General features: G+C 47.0%; 1 protein-coding gene across 2 annotated transcripts in view; it reads left to right on the top strand.

The window, feature by feature from the left end:
- The window catches only part of BRD7 (bromodomain containing 7), a 718,458-nt gene that overhangs the window by 292,199 nt on the left and 400,321 nt on the right, over window positions 1–25,938 (top strand). For both annotated transcript variants that reach the window (XM_069604773.1, XM_069604774.1), the window contains exon 9: window positions 6,352–6,424. In XM_069604773.1, coding sequence (XP_069460874.1) covers window positions 6,352–6,424 — 73 coding nt within the window. The remainder of the gene's footprint in view (window positions 1–6,351; window positions 6,425–25,938) is intronic.

Below are 25,938 nucleotides of genomic sequence, written 5' to 3'. Positions count from 1 at the left end.
CCTGATGGGGATGTTGACTCACGGGCAAAGAAAGTCTTTTCAGCTAGCAGCATGGCTTTAAAGTCTGCTAATTCTACATGTGCACTTGCAAAGTTCACATTCGCCCTGTGGGACTGCTTAGTGATGGCGGCTGATCACATCCCTGAAGGTGAGGAAAGAGATGGCTTCATGAATCTGATAAGGGTTGGAAAGGAGCCCATGTGTGTGTGTCTCTGCAATCAGGTCTGGACACTGCTGACAGCATCAGCAGGGCCATGGCGGCAAGCACCGTCCTACGTAGATTTGCATGGTTGGGAAAATAAGAATTTGCACCTGATGTACAATCCAGACTCCTTAACATGCCCATTGACGGCTCCCATTTATTTGGTAATAAGGCTGCCGAAAGCCTTGAAACGTTGCAGACCGCAAAGGCGGCAGCCAAGTCCTTATCTGCCGCCATCAGGCAGCCACAGCCTTTTCACCCCAGAGGTTCATCTTGGAGGAGTATATCTTTTCGCTATTACTCCTCAGTTGGAAGAGCGAGAGGACAGGCCGGACAAAGAGGACAAAGAAGATTCCATCGTGGTGAACGGGGCAGACGTGCAAAGCCTGCCCAATTAGCTGTGTCTTTACCATGAGCCCCTGCTTCAGCCACCTCAAAACCACTGAGGTCTTGACTTGTGATACCCTGGTGGGAGGCAGACTGTCAACACATCTGAAAGAATGGCAAGGTTTTACTTTGGATGCATGGGCACTAGAAACAGTAGCCCAGGGTTACTGCCTCCCCTTTATACAGAGACCTCAGGATCATCCATCGGGAAGCCATTAGCTAAATGTTCCAGATCCATTCCTGTTGCAGGACATTTTGACCCTGCTAGAGAAAGGTGCTATAGAACCAGTTCCTGTGATGGAGAACAGACAATTGTATTCCATATTTCCTAAACCCCAAGATGGACGGAGGACTGAACCCTATCTTGGACTTGGGATACTTGAGCAAGTTCCTCAGGAAGGACAAGTTCAAGATGGTCACACTTTCTGAGATCCTTCAGGCCCTCCAGCTCCAGGATTGGATGGCATCATTGACTCTTCAGGATGCTTACTTTCATGTGCCAATCCATCGCAAACACAGGAAGTACCTAGGGTTCACCGTTGGCGGTTCTCATGATCAGTTTCGAGTTCTGCAATTCGGGCTGACCTGTGCTGGAGGGTTTTCACCAAGTTGATGGTGGTGGTGGCAGCAAGTCTCAGGAGAGGGCTGATCAGGGCACGTTCACCCGAACCGGCCAGGGAACATCTCAGTATCACCTGCCTCTCCCTCCACAGACTGGGCTTCTCCCTCAGTTACAAGAAGTCCCACATGATACCATCTCAGAGACACCAGTTAATAGGAGCAGTCCTGGATGCATCCTTGGAAAAAGCCTCGCCACCCGAGGTGAGGGCTCAACACATTTTGCAGATGGTCACCAAGTTTCAGAGTGCCCAGTGTCTTCCGGCCTTCGACTTTTTGAGGTTTCTCTGCTTCATGGCATTGTGCATTTCTTCTGGTGCCAGAGGTCCTCCTGAGAATGAGATCCCTTCAATGGACCCTCAGGACACAATGGTCTCAATTCTCGGGCAACATGTTAGACCCACTTCGTTTTCCAAACAGGGTTGCACAGGAACTCCTGTGATGGGCCTGCGAGGACAAAATTTTGAAGGGAGAACCCTTTTGGAAACCATTGGCAGAGATAACAGTAGTGACGGACGTCTCACGGGGTGGGGAGCCCACGCCAACGATCAGACAATTAGCGGTCGTTGGTCTCCATCAGAGTCCAAACTACACAACAACCTTTTAGTGCCGAGGGATATCAGACTTGCGCTGAAGGTCTTTCTGCCCTCTTTATGGGGAAAGAATGTCCTGATAATGATGGACAACACAGTGGCTGTGTACTACCTCAACAAGAGAGCATGTGTAGGGTCACTACCACTGTGCAGAGAAGCAATGCAGCTCTGTTTCTGGGCTATTCATGAAGGAATCTCTCTATTAGCAGTTATCCGAGCCGGAGAAGAGAACATGGCGGCGGACGCTCTGAGCAGGAAGAGCACAGTCTCCCATGAGTGGGAACTAGCTCAGGAAGTCCTTCAAGAGATCTTCACCATTTGGGGAACCCCTCAAGTGGATCTGTTTGTGACCAGTGTCAGCCGCAATTGCGAACTGTTCTGCTCCAGGGAATTCCACCCAAGAGGAGCTTTAGGAGACTTGTTTGTGGTGGACTGGGAGTTTCCATCCTTCTACACGTTTCCTCCAGTCACCGTCATTCCTCACATGATCAGGAGGTTGGGAAATCCATGATCCTAGTTGCCCCGGATTGGGCCAGAAGGACGTGGTACCCGGACCTTCTGGACATGTCCATCTGCCCTCTAATACGTCTTCCATAAAGAGAGGACCTTCTCTTACGAGAGGAGGGCCAGGTTCTCCATCCAGAGGTCAAGACACTCAGCCTTCACGCATGGTTTCTTAGAGGCTGAGATACAAGGATTGGGACCTTCCGGATAAAGTAATGGAGATTTTGCTTTCGGCCAGAAGGCCAGCAACAAAATCCTTATAACGCTGCCGTTGGAACAAGTTCTGCAGCTGGTGTAGGGAGAAAGATGTGGACCCTTTTCAATGCGATACACCTATGGTGTTATCGTTTCTACTACGTTTGGCAAATCTGGGGCTCCAGATAGGAATAATCAAGGGTTATCTAGCAGCGCTTTCCATATTCAAGCGCACCTCGGAAGAGGAACCCTACTTCAAAATACCCTTAACTCAATTTCTTAAAGGACTCACAAATGAGTTTGCTCCTACACCTTTCCAAATCCCAGTTTGGGACCTTAATGTGGTTTTAAAGTTTTTGACTTGTGCTTCTTTCGATCCACTCCATTCCTGCCTTTTAAGGTTACTAACTTACAAAACTATTTTGTTAGTAGCAATAACAAACATAGCAGGGTGTGTGAGTTGCAGGCATTATCCTGTAAACCACAGTTTACCACCTTTTACAAAGATAAGGTTGTCCTTAAGGTCAAACCCTCTTTTCTACCAAAATTGTATCTGATTACCATTCATTCTAACCACCACCTCATCCTGGCAAGGAAGAGGAAAGATTTCATAGAGAGGAGAGCTCTAAGCTTTCATGTTTCAAGAATGACAAAAGTACGTTGGCATGACCAACTCTTCATTGGGTATGCAGGACATAAACTAGGTCTGTCAGTTATCAAACAAACCTTATCCAGATGGATAATACTGGGTACTCCTTTGGTCACAACAAATGGATGGGTGCCGCGATTAATTTCCTAAAAGAAATTTTAGATACTTGTGAAAGGGCAATATGATCAATGCGATAGGTATTCCTGTATTCTGGTTATGTTTCCCCCTCTCATGGTTTGCTATTTTATATAATTCTTTCTTGTTTGGTTTCTTTTTAATGTACGTTATATGCTGCTTTTCTATTCTTTTACATTTTTATACGATTTATTAACTTGTAATTTGTATTTGAAATGAGATGTTGCTTGTAAATGTTCTTGTGTTTGTTAAAGGTTACTTGTTAACCAAGTAACAATAAAATAAAAAATAAAATGAATATTGGCTGTTTCAGAGTCTTACAGGCTAGCTGGAAAAGCTCCCTCAGTAGGCTTGAGGGCTCAATCTACTAGGAGTATGGCAACTTCCTGTGCCCTTCAGAGGGGAGATCCGATAAAGAATATCTGTGAGGCAGCTAACTGGTCTACCATCCACACGGTTAGAAAACATTATTGGTTAGATACTTCTAACAGTGAGGGAAGATTTGGGAAAGCAGTTCTATGCTCCATTCTTGAAAAGTGATAACATTCAAAATTCTTACATCCTCCTCCAAAAAATGTTATACTGCTTTGGGAGTCCATTATAAGATGAGGAATACGTGGGAGGACACAATCCATCCCACAAACAGGTTACTTACCTGTGGTAACATTCTTTCGATTGGATAGTCCTCCCACGTATTCCTGATCGACCCTCCCAACCTACCCAGCTGTAGAATTTCAAGGCATTAAACCTTACGCTCTTTTAAAGTCTGATAAGTTGAAGGCATTTAATAATGTTGGTAATTCTGCGTATGTGTGGTGTAAAAACAGAACTGAAGCCAACGGGTGCTGCACGTGGTATATATACTCGACTATGACGTCAACCGAGATGGAAGCCCTCGAGGGATATCAGGTCGACCGTGTCAATGCACAGCGCCCTCTACCAAGACCTTTTTTTCCGAAGCAGCTGACGCTGGAAACGAGGATATCGTAAGATGAGAAATACATGGCGGGAACATCCAATTGAAAGAACATTACCACCGGTTAGCAACTTGTTCTTTTGTTCATTACTTATGACCACTTGTGCTTTGAATGTCATGTAGATATGTCCTAATGTGTATTCACAGACCGTTCCGAATGCACACAGTTAAAATCACACAGGTGTGCCTGCTCGGCATCCGTTGGCCTTTGGAGCCAAAAGTAGTTCCTGGAGGTTGTTTGTGTTAAGCTAACCAGGCTCTTCTAGGCTACAAACAGGAGCATAAATAGCTCCCAGCACCACACAATTTCGAACCCTGTACGGTAAACCCTTTCTTGGGGAAAGTGCCAACATTTATGGGCAAATTGTCGGTCTGTGTGTGTGGCCTGATGTGGGAGCTGGGTTTGTCTGGACCCAGTCGACATTGTGCCAGAGTGTCTGTTGCTTGGCAGAAGCAATGGCTAGAGGTTGTCCAGGCTTGGTAAGCCCCTGATAGGTTTGAATGTTGCAGATCGGTGTGCAACCATTCTTCAGGTCATCATTGGAGCTAAGACTCCTATGAAGGAGAGCAGCCTGCTAAAGATCCGTATATCGTGGTTGGAAGCTAGCTGGCCACACTTTCTTCAGTTGCCTGGTAAAGCCCTGCCTCTCTGCAGATGTACTGAAGACCTACATCAGTGCTTCGACCCCTGGACCGGTGCGAAAAACCAGTCCTGACCTTCACTCAAAGATCCAGCCATTGAAAGCAATTTGGAAGAGCCTTGCTGGGCTACTTCTCTTCACCAGTCGTCGTTCTGAGTTAAACCTTGGGACACCACCTATCCTCAGCTTAAGGAACAAGAAGCATCTCCCTGAAGTTTCAGCTCTACACAACATAGAGGGACCGTGCAGGACCAGTTTCTTTGTTTCCGTCACAAGGGTTGTTTTCTGCCATTTTCTTCAAATGACTTTTTCTGATTGCAGTCTGCATTGTCATGGTGTAGTCCTCGTAGGCCGTCTCTAGAGTGGTGGTCCAGTAGTCAGTGTGTCCTGTGTGTCCAGCTGTTCAGAGCCCAGAAATGATCCATTGAAGCACAGAACTGCAAACTTGCCAGACCCAAAAAACACAATGCTTTAAGTGACCTCTGCACCACAGGCCACTAGACTTCCTTCAGTGGAACCAACACACGAATCCAGAAGGCCAAGTGAGTTCAGAAACTCCTATGGTTGTCCCTGAGTGAATCGGAGTACAGGGGGTGATTACACATACCTGTTTTGACCTGTCTCTATAGGGTTATATGGGTAAGCAGTCCTGACCTTGAGTAGCCTTGAACAGTTTTGTTCTGGTCAGGGATCCTCTCCTGGGTCTCCAGTAAGGTGGTTGGATTGGGAGGGGGGTCTGCTAAGAACGTTCCACCTTGTTCTTTCTGTATTTTAGAACACTTGCAAGCTAGCTGTTGGATGAAGCCAACACTTGTCCAACTTCCTAAGGAGACTGCTGGCCTCCTGAAAAGACTTACCATGGGGCCTGTGACTCTAAGGACACTAGGCCCCTTCTTTTCAATCCCGGGAAGGCCTTTTTAAGAATAGTAGCCGAGCGTTCCAGGTTTTGTATGGTGCTTCTTGCTCCTTAATTTTCAGCATATTAGTTCTCTATTGATTATTCGCCCGTTGTTTTTTAACTTGCTTTTCTATGTTTACAGTATTCTGAAAACTGATTATAACTTTGTGAAGTGTTCGTGCCCTTAGCAGAGCCCACCAAGGTGACTGTGTATATAATAGTAGTGAATGTTTAAGTGGGTTTCTTAACCGCGAGTTCATTGCCAAGAGGTTGTCTAAGGCCTAAATAAATTGCTCTATATGTATTGATTCTGCCTAACTTCTATTAAGAGTGCTCTCTGTGTTCTTAACTGAACCATTCAACACTCTCGCACCCTCCTAGTCTAAGCCGTGCTTCTCAGTCACACTACCTAAATAGAGTTTGTCTAGACATTAGTGTTTGTGACTGTTTATAATAATAATAGGCTGGCCTCTCTGAGCCTGTACACAGGTCTAATTCTGAAAATCAATCTAAACAGTAAGGATCCGTTTTAAAATGTTTTTTCCCTCCCCAGTTGGAATTTGAACGAAGGCGGTCAGATGGAACAACAACATTGGGTGTCATCATTTCATCAGATCCTGTTTCCGGTAAAGACGTTTATTTCATCATGTGTTCATGTTTATCTATACAGTGGTTTCTATGTTATTCTGATCTTCCTCCTTGCAAAATGCTCAAGAACTTCTGCTATCTGCTGGCATGTTCTAATAAGCTATATACAAAATATGAGCTGTAACTTTGCTCTAGAGTGCCGGGTCCTGCCTGCATGAATCTTTCTGTGGCTAACCCTATTTTATCTGTCTTTGGGTGAGTCAGGAAACATGCTCCTTTGGAACAGTTTTTTGTTGTTGCTTCCTATTCCTTGCAGGTGTGTTACTTGTTCATTGGTTTAGAGACATTCGTTTTAATTTGTCATTGCTTGTTATGTCTATTTAAAGTCAGAAAATCATGTTTGACTCTCCTTTTGAGTACTCTGTTGGTCCCCTAAATTGTGTTGCTGGCTTTTGGAATGCTGACTGGAAACCTTCTAATGAGTTCTCCCTGAAACCTTCGGCTTTCCATGGGGTTGGTGGGGAAACATGGGTGTATGTTATGCACGTGGAAGAGCCCAAGATCTGATGGTCAACAGTGATTTGAGTCTGGTTGTAGGTTTTACTGTGCTGGCATAAGTAGCCTATATGGCTACAAGGGCAGGTGTACCACAAACCTGCCCCAATTTGTCTCATGGTCTGTCTCCTCACCCGAAAAGTCTGTTAGTGTTGCAGGATGGCAGCAGCGATATACTTTTATCTCTGTATACCTTTGAGGCTGAAAACCTCTGGAGACTAGTGTGTGAGACACTTCAAATTCAAGAACTTCAGAAAAGACTCAAATTCTCCCAAATGGAAGCTTATAGGGTAGAGAAGGACAGGGGGAGAGAGCACACTTGGCATCCTCCAAGTCCCAAGAGTTGTAAGATAATGAGACAGAAAATAATTCCCAGTTGAAACTCAAGGAACTTGAAGGACAGATTGTAAGAAATACTGGTTCTGGTGGGTACGATTCCCTTCTCAGGTTCCCAAAGGATCTGCCATGTATGTGACGTGAAAGAGGATATTGAGTATTTAAGGGCTTTTGAATTTGCTTGTAATTTTCATAGTCCAATTACATTGTTGATTAGCAGATGTTAAGGTGGATTTTCAAAACCAGCTTTGTGATAGGGTTTTGATAGGCCACCCTAGTTAGTGAACAGGGCTTTTGACCTTTGGGTCTATCCAAACTCTATTAAGGTAACAATCTGAGCAGTAGGGCGGACGTCGGGAGATATGGGGGTGGTAATTGTACAGTTACTAAAACAAAATCAAAAGTTGATGGCTGGAAGGTTTTGAACAAATCAAAACCACTGGCACAGCACTGGCCAACCCTCCAGACCATTCTTTTTCAGCCTGCTGAGCCATTACAGATGGAGAAAGACCATATGCAAATCAGGCTTGGTCCCACCCCAAAAGGGGCAGTCCAGCCCAAACTGCTAGGTCACATCCCTTCTGCACGAGACCCCAAGCATCCTCAAAAATGGTTTGGCCTTGTTGGGCATTATCAGTGAGGAATAGTTTTGGTCTCTAGGGTGCAGTACAGTTAACCCCACACAATAAGTCTAGCAATACAGGAGCACAAAAAAGACTTTGTTGGCCTTGTCCAGAACTCCACCAATCACGACCAAGCAAGGGATAGGTGAGGAGTTAAATTCACGTCCAAGCAATCCCTATTGCAGGAGTGGGCAGGGCCAGAAACCAGCATGAAGGTTATCTCCCGAATTTCCATTTTCTGAGTTAGCACTGTGGGGAGTCAGAAATGCGAGACAGGCACACAGGTAGAGGTTTCTCACAAGTTGCCATTTTATTAAATAAAAGGGCCGAGACAAATGCCTATCTTTCCCTAGCCTAAGAAGGATGTCCCTGTCTAACAAACTAAGACTAAAGAAACAAGACCTAGTGTCCAAAAAGTATGTGACCCTCACACTAATATATACAACAAAATTATACAAGGTTTGTTTGGCTGTCTTAAGTTCCACAAAATAGCATATCAATTCAAACTCAAAAGCTTTAGAAAGTACTCCTTGTGACCTTGAGCAAAGTTCAGATTCAAGAAAGTTCTCTGCAATAACAAAGTTCCATTCAACGTAGCACAAAAGGTCTTTTCCTTTCAATATATCCTTCAACTTGGCAAAGTGAATATCTCTCTTCCAAAGGCTTGTTCAAAAATCAAAGGAACTGTGATTTTACCACAGTCTCTTGCTTGGCGAAACAAAAAGTATTTTCCTCAAAACACAAGTTCATAACCGAGTGCAATTGTTAATTTCTCAAAGGCCAAGCAATTGTTAGCACATCATCCTTCTTCAAAATACACACTTTAGTCAGAATAGCTTAATATTTATACTTCTTCAAAAGAACCACTTTCTGAAATGCAACAGTTCATCAGGACAAGGTGATTAAGTAAACACTTCTTTTCCAACACTCCTTTTTTACCAAAAACACAGTACTTTAATTCATCTTCTTCTTTCCTGATATACTCGCCTGCCAGTACTTACTACTATTGGTCCCTTTCCTGGTTTAGCCACCTGCCGGGATAAAACTCCTACTACTACAATTGTACTATGTGGTAATGTTTGTTCCAAAACTCGCCACACCAGGATTCTAAGTGAGGAGGTTTTTACAACAGCTGCTTCTTTTTATAGGCTCTTGACCCTTGACAAAATGGGTTATAGTTCTTCCCAAATTGATATTCCATAAAAGGGAAGTTGCTTTCTTGCTGTGTCTGTGTATTAGTCTTTTACTGCCTTTTGATCTAGGCAATACAGGTTACAGCTCTCTTTCACCTTGATCTCTCATACAAGTAGGGCTTTACTTCTGCCGTCTTTGTTTAATGCTTATGCAACATCTTGGCTCCTGGCAATGTGGGTTACAATTGTGCCCTTATTGATATCCCTTGTTAGGAGAGTTGCAGCCCGTCTGGCTTGTTATTGCTTTTCTTAGGCTTTGGCAATGCAGGTTACATTTCTCTCCCAACTGGTATCCCTGGTTAGAAGAGTTGCACCCAGTTTGCCTTATTACATTTGTTCGGTATTCAAAATCATCAAATTGACCTAGCAGTCTTTTTCAAAGCGCCTAAGCGGCATCTACTGCAGGCCAACTCACCATTATGCTTTGTCTGCTTCTGACTCGTGTGTGCTTTTGCAGAGCTCTTTGGTCCCTCTACGCTCTGCCAGCTCTGGTCAGACTGCCGCAGTACATACATCCTTCAGGGGAGCTCTGACCGCTCTGTGTGATCTCACTCAGCGTAGCTTTCTTCAGAGCCACTTCCAGCTGTGCACTCTCTGCAGGGCCACATTTCGTCTGCTTCCACAGCGTCTCCAACACCTAGTTTTGTTGCAGCCATTACTACACCAACAGCTTCACCTGCCTCTCCCTTCTGCTGAACCTGATACTAATGTATACATTTAAAGGCCTCACTCAGGTGCTTTCTACCACAACAACTAGACCGTTCCTTATACTTCAACTGAGAGTCCCTTCTCCTCGTCCCACTACCACAAGCATTATGGGACTTGAAGTCCATAATGTTTGTTCTTTTTATGATGAGTTAACTTAAACTGATTTGTTAAGTGAGAGTTGTCAAGTTTAGGGGAGGTTATTAAGAGTTGTTGGTTTACCCTTGGGGTTTGGACCTCTATATAAGGCAGAATCATAACTATTAGAAGTTGTGATATTAACTTCCCGATCCCCCAATGTACCATTTTTATGCTGATTAAGAGTTTTCATATTCTGTGCTTTGGGTGTTTCTAGAAGAGGGAACTGTACATTGACAGCATTCCATTTAGATATGTAGGTATTAGGGGAATCTCATCCTCAGAAGAGGATGAATACTGCATCTCTCCTAGTGCAGTTACCACTTCCCCTTGACGGCCATCTCCTCTGATGTGATCCTACCTCGTGTTACTACCCCCAGGGTTAGGACCAGGTAGCGTCTGCCTTCCCCATGCCACATGGGAGAAGACTTTAGGCTGGGGTTTAGTGATGACTCTGCAGGATTGATCACATCACTTCTGGAGTACTCAATCATTGGGGCCATTTACTTCTGCAATTGGTCCAGTTGCAGTGGGCCAAGGGCTGCGGATGCACTGACAGAAGTTGGAGTCAGGATTTGTTCCGGTTAGATGGAGGTACAATACTCTAGAGTTCTTCCAGCAGGACGGCCCAGGCATTAAGGGCAGTAACCACAGCAGGTCCCACGAAGATAGAAGACCCCCACAGGTTACGGCAGAGATGGGCAGCAGCGAAGTTCACCCCGATCAGGGGGTGGGTGTGAGCGAGACATGTGGGAGCAAGGAAGACTCAACTCCTGGAAGGCCCGTCATTGTTCTGCAGAACACCAGCAGCTGTTTTGGAGGTTTTCTGGCACAAGTCATCAACATGCAGAGTCCCGAGCTCCAGCTCAGCGCGGTGACTGGTGCAGCAGAGCCGCCTTGTCAGCAGCTGAACAGCCCGAAGGAGGTTCCTGCGGTCCTTGCGACCGCTTATGGCAGTGAGCTTCATAAGCACAGATTCGTACTGGTTGGTCTCACCAGTCGAAGCACTGACTAGTAAAATCTGGGATCGCATTAAGACAGTAAGAGAAGCAGGGTTTTACCAGAACTTGACTTTGGCATTGTTGGTCAAACTTAGCAGCAGTCTTCTGGGTCTTCAGCACAGGCTCCCCTGCTTCAGAGACTTGGCTGGGATGCTGAATTTAAGAAACAGCTGCAGAGATCCACCCTTTGTCTCAAATTTGGGCTGGTGGCTGCCCCAGCCCACCATTGGCAAGGATCTGCACCATTCAAACTTGTAGGAGCTGTCCAATCAGGTACTGGCCCAAATTCCACATCTGCCCAGCAGCATACAGTCCCACGCATCCAGCCCCTGCCCCCTTCAGCCTGGTCACGCATGCATCCACTTTACCCAGGCATCCCAGCTAGATCCTGTGAAGTGCATGCCTCATATGTCTTCTGCTTTTGATAAGGAAGGTAGAAGTCCAAAGAACAAGATGCCAAAGGATAGGGCGAAAACCACTTGGCACTTTCATTTTTAGTAGATGGTGCTTAAAATGGCTTTATGCAGTAAAAAATAAACCTGCATCGAAACAATGGTAGAACCTAATCTGCTGCCACCATGCCGTTCTGGATACATCAAAAAAGTGAGTACAAAAAGAGATACAAATTAACCCTTCAACACTTCACTGTAGGGTGATGTGTGCTACAGTAAAATATTACATGAATCTCTCACAAGGGACAGAATTGCACAGGGGACAGAGCCTCCCTGCACTGGTAACCATATGGGCTGACAAGTGAGTCAAGGAAAGGAAGTAAAGCAAACTGACTTTACCTACAAAAGTAAGTTCATGGTTCAAGCCATAACAAATATTTTGGGGTTCCATTGATGTCCATGGAAGGAAAGTTGCAAACAGAAAAATATTTTCTGACAATGTCATCCCCCAGAGTGGTTGTAATGCCCTGCTAGAATGGAGTGCTGCTCATTTGAATGATTATGCAAAACTGAAGAATGCTCTCACACAAGTTTGGGAAGATTCCTTCCCAAAATGTAGAAGAATGTTAGAGACCATAAAAAGGAGCACTGTGTAACATGAATTTACTTTGCGAATTACTCCCTCATAAATGTGCGTTGGTGGGTTAAAGGCTATTGTAGTGAAAAAGGGTGCAAGCACCATTTTGGGACCAGCCCACACACTATAGCACATCTCCCACCTCCCACTAACAGGTCGACTCTGCGCGACAGCCATGAACACACAACTGGGGAGATGACACTTTCGGCATAAACGAAACATTAATTTGACAGAAAGGCAAATTATAAGAGTCATTTTAGCAGCAATTGGGTATAAAATTGTAAGTTAAGCAAATCACAAATAATTAGAACACAGCCTCACGTTCCTTGTATATTATTGCTGGGGGACCCTGGTCATCTTAAACAAACTGCTGCCCATCACCAGATGTCATTCTTCAGCCAGCCCTTTAGATGACTGCGCCACAAGGAGCCACAGGGGCACATCACGCTGCGGGCACTTGCTTGATGCGAGTACACAGAAGTGCTATAATGATTTAAGCACTCAAATACAGGTCTCTATTAGCTACTAAACGTGGGCCTCTGCCCTGCCTTTGCAAGTTATGAATGTAACCTTCCACCCCTTTGGCACATTCAATGTAGCTCACTATGCTTAGTATATAGGCGCTACTAAATCATTACTAATCCATCTATAAAGGTCTGTTTCAGCATTTAGTACACACTTTGAATAAGCTGTTAGTCATAGCTGTTAATGCAGCCATCTAAGGACCTAATATGTAATTCGGTTAGCTCAACAGGCTAATGCATCCGCAAAAATCTATCTTCCTTCACGCTACAGCTATAAAGTAACCTTTTTGCATATGTTCAATATGCCCATGCATGAACATATTTATAATTGGTGTTCCTCCAAGTTAAGTTGAAGCAGCACTTTGCGGACTCCAAGGAGTTAGAAACAATGTGTTGCTAGTAGCTGCTGACTTGTGGATGTCCCGGAGGGTATCTTGTAGGGAGAATGTGATCTCCCTGAAGCATGAGGGAGGGAAAGAATCAAAAGGATTGGTGGTAGTGATATCAACCTAATAAGGACCATAAAAACCATCAGGGGGAGTTAAGTCTTAGGATGGCCATGGTAAAGGTAGTGGGATCCTAGTTCCAAACAGAAATCTGGTAAGAGTATGTTTTTTATTTAAATCATTTGGTTGGTACTCATGTGATTTGTGAACAACAGACTCTTAAAGATTTTCTTATTGCACCTTTCCCGCCATAGATTCCTATGGGACCCCCATTCTTTTTTGTTTTGGACACTGTCCTGACTTTTGAAGGTCAGTAAAGCCGTCTGCTTTACTTCCCCTTGTCCGTTTAGCTCTTTCCTGTGGGAAAACTGACTAGTCTCTGAGACTGTACTGAGAGACTGTCTCCCTTTATGAATTATTGTATTCACTTTTTATAGAATGGCTTTTTGGTTACTTTGACAATGTGCCTAAAGCAAGTTGGTGGCAGCTGTGATTTCTTTTTATTTTTTTCATTTTACCCTTGCACTATGGGATTGGGATGGCTACTAAAGGGTGGCTAGCACCCTGAGATGACTGTGCCACGAGATGTCTCTCTTGTTCTGTAGCCATATTGTAGTTTGGCCTTCTTCATGCCCTCTCAATGGCTGGAAGGTCCATATAAGGTCATGTGCTTGTCCCGGAAAGCCGCTGCTTTCGTGGGCCATGTGAACCTGTGTGTGTGTCTGGCCCAGGCAGGGGGCTGTGACTGTTTAGTCCCAGTCTACTACTTAAATGATGCAGATCCTTACCATTGGTGGGCTTGGACTTGCCTCCAGCTCGAATTGTGTATAAACGGAGGACTTCTGCAGCTATTCTTCAGATCTACGTGGGAGCCAAGAATCCCTTTAAGAGCAGCCAGCTGAAGATCTGAAGACAACTCCTGAAGTGGCCCAGCATCTCTACCAGTATACAGCCCGGTGAAGCCCTGCTCCTCTTCCTGATCTTCGAAGACAGACCCTGAGTGGTGCTTCAGCCCTTGGACTAGTGGGACTGCCCAAGAACAGTTATGGTCCAACCAGGAGGGTAATGATCCAGGAACATGTGATCAATCTGAAACGGATCCAACTGAAGACACTTTCAGTAATCCGGAACTGGACGAAGGAAAGAGGGTTCCATGTGTTAATATCCCCACAAAAATATTGCCATACAAAAATATTGCCATATTGTTGCGGCAATATTAAGGCATGGAACCTGTAGGAGACATCCCCGCAACCCCTGCTCCCAAAAACCCCAAAAATGATCTTACCCCCCCCACCCCAAAATATCGCCTATGGCCGTTTCAGACAACCATATATACAGGAGATAATTTTGGTGGGGATAATATGTAGTGATACCGGAGAGAGGCAGGAAAGAGAGTCTAGGACTGCAGGGGACAGGAGAGGAAAGAAGAAGGCTGGAGGTTGGACAAGGGCACAAGAAACAAGATCGCAAGGATCTCGCTAGAGGAGTAAGCCTCTGAAGCGGAAGGCTTTCACAAAGTTGAAACACACTGGCTGCCTTCCGAACCTGGAAGTTATACAACCAAGCACATAAGAAAGAAACTAGACTGTGGCTCGCGCTATGCCAAATTCATGGCATGCTTCTTGTAATGTCGGCGAGTGCTGCGGCCCGTAGTCGGTACTTGCGTGGACAGCCTCCAATGATGCCAGAAAGAGGTATCTGACACATGGACTAACTCGCCAGAACAGTCGCAGTTCCGCAATAGTCTGGAACCTTTGGTGGTTGGGAGCTTGTTTTACAAGTCACCTTCCCCCCGAAGTCCAACTTCCCACCTTCAAGGGAACCTGTCCTTGAGCAGGTGCTGTGACCGTGACTGGCAAAATGCCTTTCGTCGCCTGCTAACCATGATCCTCGCTGGAACTCTCCTTGTTCCATGCTGAGAGAGGCCACGAAAGACACGTGGAGAAGGGCAGATCCCAAAGCAGAAGTCTGCATTCTGTTTCAAGGATTCCAGCGACCCTCCCAGGTGAACAGCCGAGTTGGGGAGGCGAGGCCAAGCCTGTGGTTCTAACCTTGACTCGTGAATTGGAAATCGTAAAACTAAGAAAGAAACGCACACAGCCGGTGAGTTGGCAAGCAACCTGACAAACCGGTCTGTGTGTTAAAGAAAGATTGAAGTGGCAACATTACATCGCAAGTGAAGGCTGCACGCATGTGGATGAGACACGAAGAAAGGCAGACCTGTGAATGAACTTTGAAGTAAGGACAGTGGTGAAAACAGCGATACTGAGTAATGGAGTGGTCCAGCAAAAGGAAGTAGCCCACTCAAAGTCTCTGTGAAAGGTGCATTATTCGTAGCGATCAAGTGAATGAACTGCAAAAGCAGAGTGATCAAAATTAACCCTGAGAGAAGCGGAGAGTAAAAGCGAAACATTAAACTCTGAGTCGAAGTGTTCCTGCTGGTCTGTAAAGAAAGCCATGCACAATCGAAACTCTTTGACATCCGAAAACGGTCTGAGCCGCACTGAGGGAGACACAAAGTGTAATAAGTTTGGGGAAGAGAACCCCCTGCAAGTATTGTTGAACTTTGTTGTGAAAGGTCTGAGCCTGACCGAGGGGGACCGACGTGAACATTTAGTTGAAACCTTATTTGAAAGACCGAAAGAGAGACTTTATCGTGAAAGGCTAGACGAGCCTCTATCCACGTTTTGAACTGTTTTGTGTTAAAAACCTGAGCCAGAATGTGTCATTCGAAGGGATTGTGTCCTCTGACGTATTCCTTATCTTAGATATCTCCTTCCAGCTCTGCTGGCCTCGGAAAATTTTTCTCTAGAGGGCGCTGCGCGTTGACGTCGGCCGAGTCGATGTCCCTCGACAGCCGCTGTATCGACGTCATCCTGCCTATAAAGGCCGCGCGCAGCGTCCGTTGCTCAGTTCTGTTTTTCCGCGCTTACTCAGTGCCTCGGAATACCGTTGCTCAGTTTTGTAGACAATTTATCCTATTTACCTCGAGATATTCGATCCGTACTCGATGGCTTCCTCGTCGGAACCGACGACCCCTCGGTCCGGCTTCAAAAAATGCCGAGATTGTGGGAAAAAGATGTCGCTGACGGACCCTGACCGGACATTCGCGCTCTAGGTCTCGGAGTGGGTCCATTCACTCCTCGAGATCGAAGCACTCGAAGAGGAGACGTCGAAGATCCCCTTCTCCATCCTCCTCTTCCTCTGTTTTTCCAAAAAGAATCCCTTGCCCCACGAAACATAGTTCCCGGGCTGAATGGGAGGAATTCCGCAATAATATGATGAGAGTCTTCGAGAAAGCGGCCTCGACCCCCTCGAAGACTGCCGAGAGCGATGCTCTGGTCGAAAGACCCGAAGGTCAAAAACGCCACGAGTCGCAGTACCCGGCGAAGGAAGCTTTTCGAGCGCGTCACGAACCCTCGAGTAAAGCTATGACCTCAAAACCTTCTTCGAAGGTTCCGTCGACGCCGAGGTCGGTGTCTTTGACGCCGTTGTCGAAGGGACCTTCGACACACGGGTCTGTCGACTCGACGCCATCTTCGACACCGGCGTCAACGCCAAGGAAAGTCATGGTTACGACGCACACAGTGGCTATCCCCAGGTCCTTGATGACGATGGCGTCGAGATTGCCGACTTCCTCGAGCAGAATCCCAATTCTATCGAGGTCCTCGAGGCCTCCGCCTTTGTTTTCGACGCCACGCCCGAAGCCTTCGACGTCGTTGTTGACGACATCGACGTTTTCGAGGCCGATTGTGACAAGTTTGGCACCCTCTGCCTTGGAGATGGGTTTTACACCCTTTGTGAGTTCAGAACAATTGAGAACTATGTCCTCAATTATGGAAGAGGGTGAACTATCTGAACAGGAAGACACATTTGAGTTGCAGGGACCTGCAACCCCAGTTAGAGAGGAGTTATCCTCAGAAGAACGCAGGTTAAAGGATCTTCATGATTCCTTACATGAGGCAAGTGGGTTAGACACTTCCCCTGAGGTGGAGTTTGCAATGGCCAGACCCGGGGGAGCATGCTGAAACCCCCTATAGAGCCTTAATGGCCAGGATCACAGAATTTATGGGGTGGTCAACACCTTCACAGGCTTTCCAACAAGATGACCTCACGGATATTCTTGACAAAGGTCCACAGGAGGATCCTGTAGTGCCCTTTCATAAAGCTCTTCAGAGGAAGATTATGACGAACTGGGAAACCCCAGATGTCGTCCCGGCAGTAAATAAAAAACTGTCTACAAAATACAGGGTATCTTCTGCAGACCCGGAGTTTTTGTCAAAGCACCCATCCCCAGAAAGTCTGGTGGTACAGGCAGCATCTTCTACTGACGTCAAGACTGCTTACCCTACCGTCCCACAGGACAGGGACGATAAGAAATATGATGCTATGGCAAAGAAAGTTTTTTCGGCATGTAGCATGGCGTTAAAATCTGTTAATGCTACTTGCACCCTTGCTAGATTCAGCCATACACTTTGGGAGTGTGCTTCTACAGCGGCTGACTGCATCCCGGAGGGAGAAGAAAGGAAGGCGTTCCTAAATATCATACAGGACGGTAAAGACGCTATGTGTGAATCCCTCCAGACGGGCATTGATTCGGCTGACAGTATCAGGAGAGCAATGGCGGCAAGTACAACAACCAGGAGATTCGCTTGGTTGAGAAAGTCTGGTTTTGCCCCAGATGTGCAAGCCAGGCTCTTGAACATGCCATTCGATGGCTCTTCTTTGTTTGGGAAAAAGGCGGATGACAGTTTAGAAAAACTGCAAACATCAAAAGCAGCAGCAAAATTCCTAGGCGCTGCAATCCATCAGACACCTTTTCGTCCCACAGGAACCTCTGCGAGGGGCAAGTCCTTTCGCTTCTACTCCGCATTCGGGAGAGGTAGAGGACGACCGGCTCAAAGGGGACAAAGAAGAACTACCCGAGGTGGACGGGGTAGATATTCAAAAGCCGCAGCAACAGCAGGTGCCTCTTTACCATCGGCATCTGCATCAGCCGCCCCAAAACCACTCTGAGGACTTCCCTCACAGGACACCTGTAGGAGGCAGGTTAACTCAACATCTGGCGGAATGGCAGGCTATCACGTCAGATGCTTGGGCATTGGAAACAGTTGCCCAAGGTTACTGCCTGCCTCTCCTACGCATACCTCAGAGTCATCCACCGGGGATCAGCTCTCAGAAAGCTCCAGATCCGCTCCTCTTGCAGGAAATTTTGGACCTGCTAGAGAAAGGTGCCATAGAACCGGTACTTGTAGCGGAGCGGAACAAGGGCTGGTACTCCCCTTACTTTCTCATTCCAAAGAAAGACGGAGGACTGAGACCCATCTTGGACTTGCGAGAATTGAACAAATTCCTCAGGAAAGACAAATTCAAGATGATAACTCTTTCTCAGATCCTTCAGGCCCTTCAGTTCCAGGACTGGTTGGTATCTCTGGACTTTCAGGACGCTTATTTCCATGTGCCTATCCATCTCAAACACAGGAAATACCTGAGGTTCGCAATTGGCAACTCTCATTATCAATTTCGAGTGCTGCCATTTGGGCTGACCTCCGCCCGAGGGTCTTCATCAAGTTAATGTCGGTAGTGGCGGCAAGTCTAAGGAGGGAAGGGATTCACGTCTACCCCTACCTGGACGATTGGTTGATCAGGGCTATATCTTCGGAACAAGCTCAGATCCAGCTAAATCACGTTTGCCACTCCCTTCACAGACTGGGCTTCTCCCTCAATTTAAAGAAGTCACAAATGATACCATCGCAGAGACTCCAGTTCATCGGAGCGATCCTGGACACTTCCCTGGGAAAAGCCTCGCCACCAGAAATGAGGGCTCAAGATATTCTACAGATGGTTACCAAGTTCCAAAATGCCCAACGTCTCCCAGCCTTCGACTTTTTGAGGTTGCTAGGCCTCATGGCATCCTGCATTTTCCTAGTGCCAGAGGCTCGCCTGAGAATGAGATCCCTCCAGTGGGCACTGAGGACTCAGTGGTCACAATTCTCAGGAAGAATGACAGATCTTCTTCAGGTTCCCGACAGGGTGGCTCGAGACCTTCAGTGGTGGGCCTGTCAGGAGAACATTCTGAAAGGAGAACAGTTTTGGCAACCCTGGCCGGAGATAACAATAGTCACGGATGCCTCACTCGGGGTGGGGAGCCCACGCCAACGACTTGACCATCAGCGGTCGTTGGTCTCCATCAGAGTCCAGACTACATATCAACCTGTTAGAGCTGAGGGCGACCAGACTTGCGCTGAAGGCGTTCCTGCCAGCTGTACAAGGGAAGAATGTCCTGATAATGACGGACAACAAAGTGGCGATGCATTACCTCAACAAAAGAGGAGGCGTAGGATCACTACCCCTGTGCAGAGAGGCGATGCAGCTCTGGTTTTGGGCAATCCAAGAAGGAATCTCTCTATCGTCAGTTCACCTAGCCGGAGAGAAGAACTTGACAGCGGACGCTCTGAGCAGGTAGAACACAGTCTCCCACGAGTGGGAACTAGCTCAGGAAGTCCTTCAAGAGATCTTCGCCCTTTGGGGAACCCCTCAGGTGGATCTGTTTGCCACGAGTGTCAACAGGAAGTGCGATCTGTTCTGCTCAAGGGAATTTCCCCCAAGAGGAGCTCTGGGAGACGCGTTCATAGTGGACTGGGAGTTTCCGCTTCTGTACGCGTTCCCACCGGTCCCTGTCATTCCTCAAATGATCAGGAGGTTGAGAAGATTCCGGAAAACCATGATCCTAATTGCCCCGGATTGGGCCAGGAGAACGTGGTACCCGGACCTTCTAGACTTGTCCATCTGCCCTCCAATTCGACTTCCACTCAGAGAGAACCTACTCTCACAGAAGGGAGGTCAGGTTCTCCATCCAGACATCAAAACCCTCAACCTTCACGCTTGGCTTCTGAAAGGCTGAGGTACAAGGATTGGGACCTCCCTGATGATGTTATTGAGGTGTTGCTTTCGGCAAGGAGGCCACCAACAAAGTCTTTATACCGCTGCCGTTGGAACAGATTTTGCAGCTGGTGTAGAGAAAAGAATATCAACCCCATTTCATGTAGTACACCAATGGTTTTGTCCTTCCTACTCTATTTGGCGAATTCAGGCCTTCAAGTTGGCACCATTAAGGGCTATCTCGCAGCGCTATCCATCTTTAAGCGCACTGCGGAAGAACCATCCTATTTGAAGTTACCCTTGGTAATACAGTTTCTAAAGGGGTTAACCAACGTTTATCCCCCAAGACCATTCCAGGTTCCCCTATGGGATTTAAACTTAGTCCTAACTTTCCTGATGGGCACACCTTTCGAACCACTCCATTCTTGTTCGTTAAGATTTCTTACCCTTAAAACTGTTTTATTAATAGCACTTACATCTGCTAGAAGGGTGAGCGAGTTACAAGCTCTTTCTTGTAAACCCCCTCATACAATCTTTCACAAAGACAAAGTTGTCCTGCAAGTGAAGCCTAATTTCCTCCCAAAGTTGGTTTCTGAATTCCATATCACTCAGAAGATTACCCTGCCATCTTTCTATCCTCCTCCTCCTCCTCATCCGGGGAAAGAGGAAGAGAGGTTACATAGGCTGGACCCTAGAAGGGCTTTAAGTTTTTACATCAGTAGACTGGCCAGGATAGGACAAGCAGACCAGCTGTTTGTAGGCTACACAGGTCACAAGCTGGGGTTACCAATAACTAAGCAGACCATTTCCAGATGGATCATTCTAGCCATTTTGGAATGTTATAAACTGGCAGGAAAAGAGCCCCCTCAAAACCTTAGGGCTCATTCGACCAGAGGTATTGCAGCTTCATCGGCCCTCAAAAGAGGAGTGCCGGTTAAAGACATTTGTGCGGCCGCCACATGGTCGTCCGTCCATACCTTTACAAGATTTTACAACTTGGATTCCTCCTCCAGTCAAGAGACTAGGTTTGAAAGGGCTGTATTGCACTCTATTCATCAATAGAAGGCAGCATGAAGTCAGTACTCCCACCTCCAATAATTGAATACTGCTATGGGAGCCTATCTAAGATAAGGAATACGTCGGAAGACACAATCCCTTCGAAGAACAAGTTACTTCTTACCTTGTAACATTTTTTCGATGGGATGTTCCTCCGACGTATTCCTTATCGACCCTCCTATCCATCCCCGCAGTTCTACTTCCCTTGTTGTTGCAGCTTATGCTCCTTCAGGGTGATTAGTCTAGTCCAGACAGAAATACTGTGGGCTACAAAACGGAACTGAGCAACGGACGCTGCGCGCGGCCTTTATAGGCAGGATGACGTCAGCGTTGATACGGCGGCTGTCGAGGGACATCGACTCGCCGGACGTCGACGTGCAGCGCCCTCTAGAGAAAAATTTTCCGAGGCCAGCAGAGCTGGAAGGAGATATCTAAGATAAGGAATACGTCGGAGGAACATCCCATCGAAAGAACGTTACAAGGTAAGAAGTAACTTGTTCTTCTGCCTATGAGGGCTTCCTTACTCCATGCTGTCGGACGTGGGGAGGAGAGCTTATTCGGCCACATTTGGTCTTTTGAACGCTGATTTTCCTTCACATACATATCTCCTTTATAAACCTTTTGTACAGGAGACAGGGCAGGCATTAGGTTTTGTTAGCATATGCTATTTTGAATTGACAGACTCCACTAGGACTGTTTTGTTTATCGTTTGGTGGTTGAAACTACTCTCATGTTAGCTATAGGGCAAAGTAGGAATTTTTCCAAACCAGAATCTTTAATAAAGGTTTTACAAATTGTACATTTTGTGTCAGTGTCATACTTGGGATACATGCCTTCATTACACCACTCTCAGACTTTTCCTGAGACTAAGCCTTGACGACTGCTTTACTACCTTAACTTGATTGTTTTTTGGTTAACCTCTCAATGTTTTCACCGTTTACCACAAATAGGGTGGCCTTCCAAAATCCTCCTACCAGGGCTGATTTTGGATATCCATCTGAACACAGACCTAGTCACAGGGGACTGCAGTTGTGACAGTAAGATCTTGGAGTCTACTGTGGGAATCTGGTATTCTCTCGGGGAAGAGGAAGCATTCTTAACGTAGCATACTTTTCTTCAGCTCACATGCCCGTGGGTGCCAGAACTGAAGTTGTGCTACTGCCCGGTCAAGACGTAGGTTACCGCATGGACTAAAGTACCTCCGTCCCCAAGCACCCGCCAGGGAGATGATATCTTCTCGCTGACCAGTTATTGGGGCCACAGGTGGCTGGAACAACAGCACTGGGTCTCCAGGTAGCTGCAAAGGAGACAGTGCAGGTTAGTGATAATACAGTGAGCCGCTAAAGGTATACAGAACCAGGGAAATCTCCTACCCATATGAAGACTGTGAAAGACACGTCTAGGCATATCTTGGTTAGATTCTTCTGTTCTGAGCCAGTTTTTCATATTAGTTTTAACGGATCTATGTGATTATTGCGACGGCCGAAAAAGTCTACTTTTTTTTTTTAACCCTTTACACCACATATATATGCGGGGGGAGACCCCTCCCCCCTGCAAACTCCCCCCCGCCCCCATATTAATATTATACTCTAAACCGACCCCACATATATATGTGGTGTAAGGGGGGGGGCTAAAAAAAATATCAGATTTTTTGGCCGTCACAATTCCCAGGTCGACATTTTTGTACGATTCCGTTTTAACCTCTTGTGTTGTATTTTGCTGTTAGGGATTTTAGGTGCATAGTAGTGTAATGCAATTTAGCAGGATAACAAGATAGTTGGTTATTTTAAGAGAAAGAAAATGTCAGGAATTGCTGTGGCTTCTGCCTTATTAAATCTTTTTGAAAAGGTGAGAATTGTCTGTGTGCGCTGCAAAATATCTGAACGCCACCCCGAAGGAAGCTGGGCAAGCGCACATGCGCACAGCTTAGAGGGAACATTGGTGTAGATGACCGGCAGGGTCCAGCAGCCAGTAAGGAATCCCAGTGGAAAAAGATACAGAAGAGCGAGCCCACCAGAGTAGCCATGTAGGTAACCACAGAAATCCAGGAAAAAACCAAAAGGAAGTTCAGTTCGAGGCACAATGGGGAATAATCCAAAGGCAGTCCAAGATGCAATCCAAAGGTCAAGCGCCGAAGTTATCAGGCGGTGAATTCAGGCAGGTCCAACAAAATAATCCAGAAGGATATTGCCAAAGGTCAGGTACCAAGAAATCTGAAGAACCGCAAAAGCACAAAGGAACGCCACACGCCGGCCAGAAACACAGCTGAGATGCAATGGGTACTGTGCGTTTGTTTATATTCGTTCCCCAGGTAACTAGCCACGTGACTCCTTCTGTGTCATGTCAGCACAGGCAAGCGTTCGTGCATCAGTCACCAAGGCAACTGCCATCGAGGCGGGGGTCTGAACCGCAATATATGTGTCTTCAATAAAAGACCAGTACCCCCACCACAAAGAGGAACGGGGGCGGAGGATAATGGTTGACCACCACGCCCCTGTAGCGATGAAGGTGCCGGATCAGGACGAATACTGAGTCGGCGGGAAGCCGGATGGCTGGGGGAAAGCCGATTCCGCAGCTGGGAAGTAGATGGATGCGTGACATGCCCTTTGGGTCCTGGGAGCATCGTTTGTGTTACTTATTTATGCCTCTATCCCTTTCAATAGTAAATCCTACTTTGAGGACAATGTTCTCATCAATGGCCAAGAATCTGTTCACATCAGAGACCCGGGACCAACAGGATGTTTGTAGATTCAACCTTGGTGGAACCAGAGAGGTTTGGCAGAGCTTGTCTGAGACCACACCAAATTGGCCAATGGCCATAATATGCTGTTCCCAGTAATGCTTGTAGTCCTCTCTGTAAAGGGATGGCTTTAACTGTATCTATGAGCAACCAGAAGCAAGTTCCAGGAAGGGTGCTGCTAGGTAACAACCTTACAACAACAGCCTTGCGGGTGATACTGTAGACCCTCTCTCCAGAACAAGTTTTCAAACAAAGAAGGATGCTGCCTTAGCCACGACTAAGCCTAAGGCCCCAGGGCCAACAAGGTGAAGAAGTAGCCTTCCCCTAAAACACCCATATAAAGCACTTCTAACTTTAGTTGAGGTGCCCAAACCTACTCCTGTTCCTGACAGAAAGAAAGAGACCTGGAGATGTTCACTGAGAATCCTAACCCCATAGACCACAGAGAGCTGCAAAGTTTACTTGCAGTGTTGACCCCTCTTGGGAAGAACTTGGTATGAGTCAAAACTAGTGTCCCTTTCTTGGAGGTCTTAGAAGGCAGATATATCCCCAGTTGGAGAGTGAGCCCCTTGAGAAGCACTGCATCTATTAGGAAGATGGAGTCCTCTTTTTAAACCCATAAAACCTACAACAGGTAACCATAGGACGTAGCTTGGTGGTGCTTCAATTTCTAAGACCCTTCCTTCTACAAGTGCTGCATGAAGGTCCCCCTTAGACAGAGATGTTATCCTTTCTACTTCAATGAGGGGCGTGGCCACAAGCCATGTTGGGAGGTCGGCTTTACTGTGAGCTCCCACTCGATCCAAAAAGATTTGCGCTTCATAAATTAAACTTGCCAAAATATGAGGAAAGTGACCAGGAACGTTGCATGATGAGTGAGGAGGGCTGGTGGGGCGATGACCATTACGGGGTGCCAAGAGTGCTGCAGGAGCGAGGTTCCGAGCAGAGGAGCCCCTGCAGAAAGCATTGTTGGCCACCTTGAGACGCAGTGACTGCTGAGGGAGCCATCATAGCCTATGCCCACCTGTGGGACGCATCGGAGGCTGCAGCCTCCAGACCCAACTTTGCAGCGGAAAACGAGGTAGGTAGCTTCGGGGATCTGGTTTACCTCTGTAGACACGCCGCCGCCTCAGATCCGAAGACTGCGGGTGGGCTGATGAAAACATGCAACATAATGCATGGGCCCTGTTGGAGGTGCGGGATCTGAAAATGAGTGTAATGGCGCTGGAGAACAGAGCTGAGGGTGCCGAAGGAAGGATGCAATGAGACAAAATACGGATCTTGGGCCTACCAGAACGGGCATAAGGAAAAGACCCCACGACATGTGGAAAACATGTTGCTGCACGAAGCTGGGCTGGGTACCCTGTCGCAAGGCTTTATGGTGGAGCACGATTATTGGTCCTTAACCAGAAAACCTCCACCAGGGGCCGCTGATCGCGAAGATCCTACACTACAGGGACAGGGAAACAATGATTGCATTTTCCAGATGAGGTGGAATCATTGAGAGGGGATCAGCTAAGATAGCTGTGTATCCAGTTACACGCTGGAAGTGCAGAAGCAAAGGGCTGCGTATGGTCCCGCAAAGGAGAGACTACGGCAAGCAGGCCTGAAATGCATGAAGATTTAGCCTGCCAGGCTAAAAGTCCTTCTCAATGGCACATCTAATTTTTTCGATAATACGGATAGCATCCACGCTTGGATGGACACGATGGGGCGGCCCGACAGACTTGAGTGACAGTGGAGGCGCTGGTGTGACTTAGCCCCAAGGGGACAAGCAGTAGGGCATCACGTAATTTGTATATGGCGGAGGGGAGAAATGTACCTCACGGGAAGGCCAGTATGGTGACAGGCTGACCTTGTGATTGTGGTGCGGGGCGGCTCCTCTGCCATCGCTGCACCCCCTTTTTCTTCAGTTCTTGCCTTTTATTTTGGATGGCAGTTATAGGTACCCAGCTGCAGCATGCAAGACCGGCAAACAGGGGAGTGGAGAACCAGTTGAGTGTGAGAAGCGGCTGAGCCCAAACCAGCTGGGAGCCGTTGGGCAGTTGTTGGGGCTATTGGGGGTTTGGGTTGAGTTGCATGCTGTACTGTCCTGCCACCCTGCCTGACATGCTGTCGCGCTGTGCCCACATGCCTGAAGAAATCCCTGGATGGAGGCGGGGGACGATGTTGGGTGGTAATACGAAGGTGGCTCCAGTGTTGGATAGAGGCTGGCTGTTCGTTGCGCCACTGTGCAATAGCGCAGGGGGAGGGTGTGGGAGTGGGGTGGTGAGTGGGATACCTGGGAACGTGGGAGCTGCATAGCTGGGATGAGTAACATTACG

This window comes from Ambystoma mexicanum, chromosome 1p (assembly GCF_040938575.1).
Source record: "Ambystoma mexicanum isolate Mex_15411 chromosome 1p, UKY_AmexF1_1, whole genome shotgun sequence".
NCBI lineage: Eukaryota > Metazoa > Chordata > Amphibia > Caudata > Ambystomatidae > Ambystoma > Ambystoma mexicanum.
The sequence above is the reverse complement of the archived record's forward strand: the minus strand, read 5'-3'. Positions and strand labels throughout refer to the sequence as shown.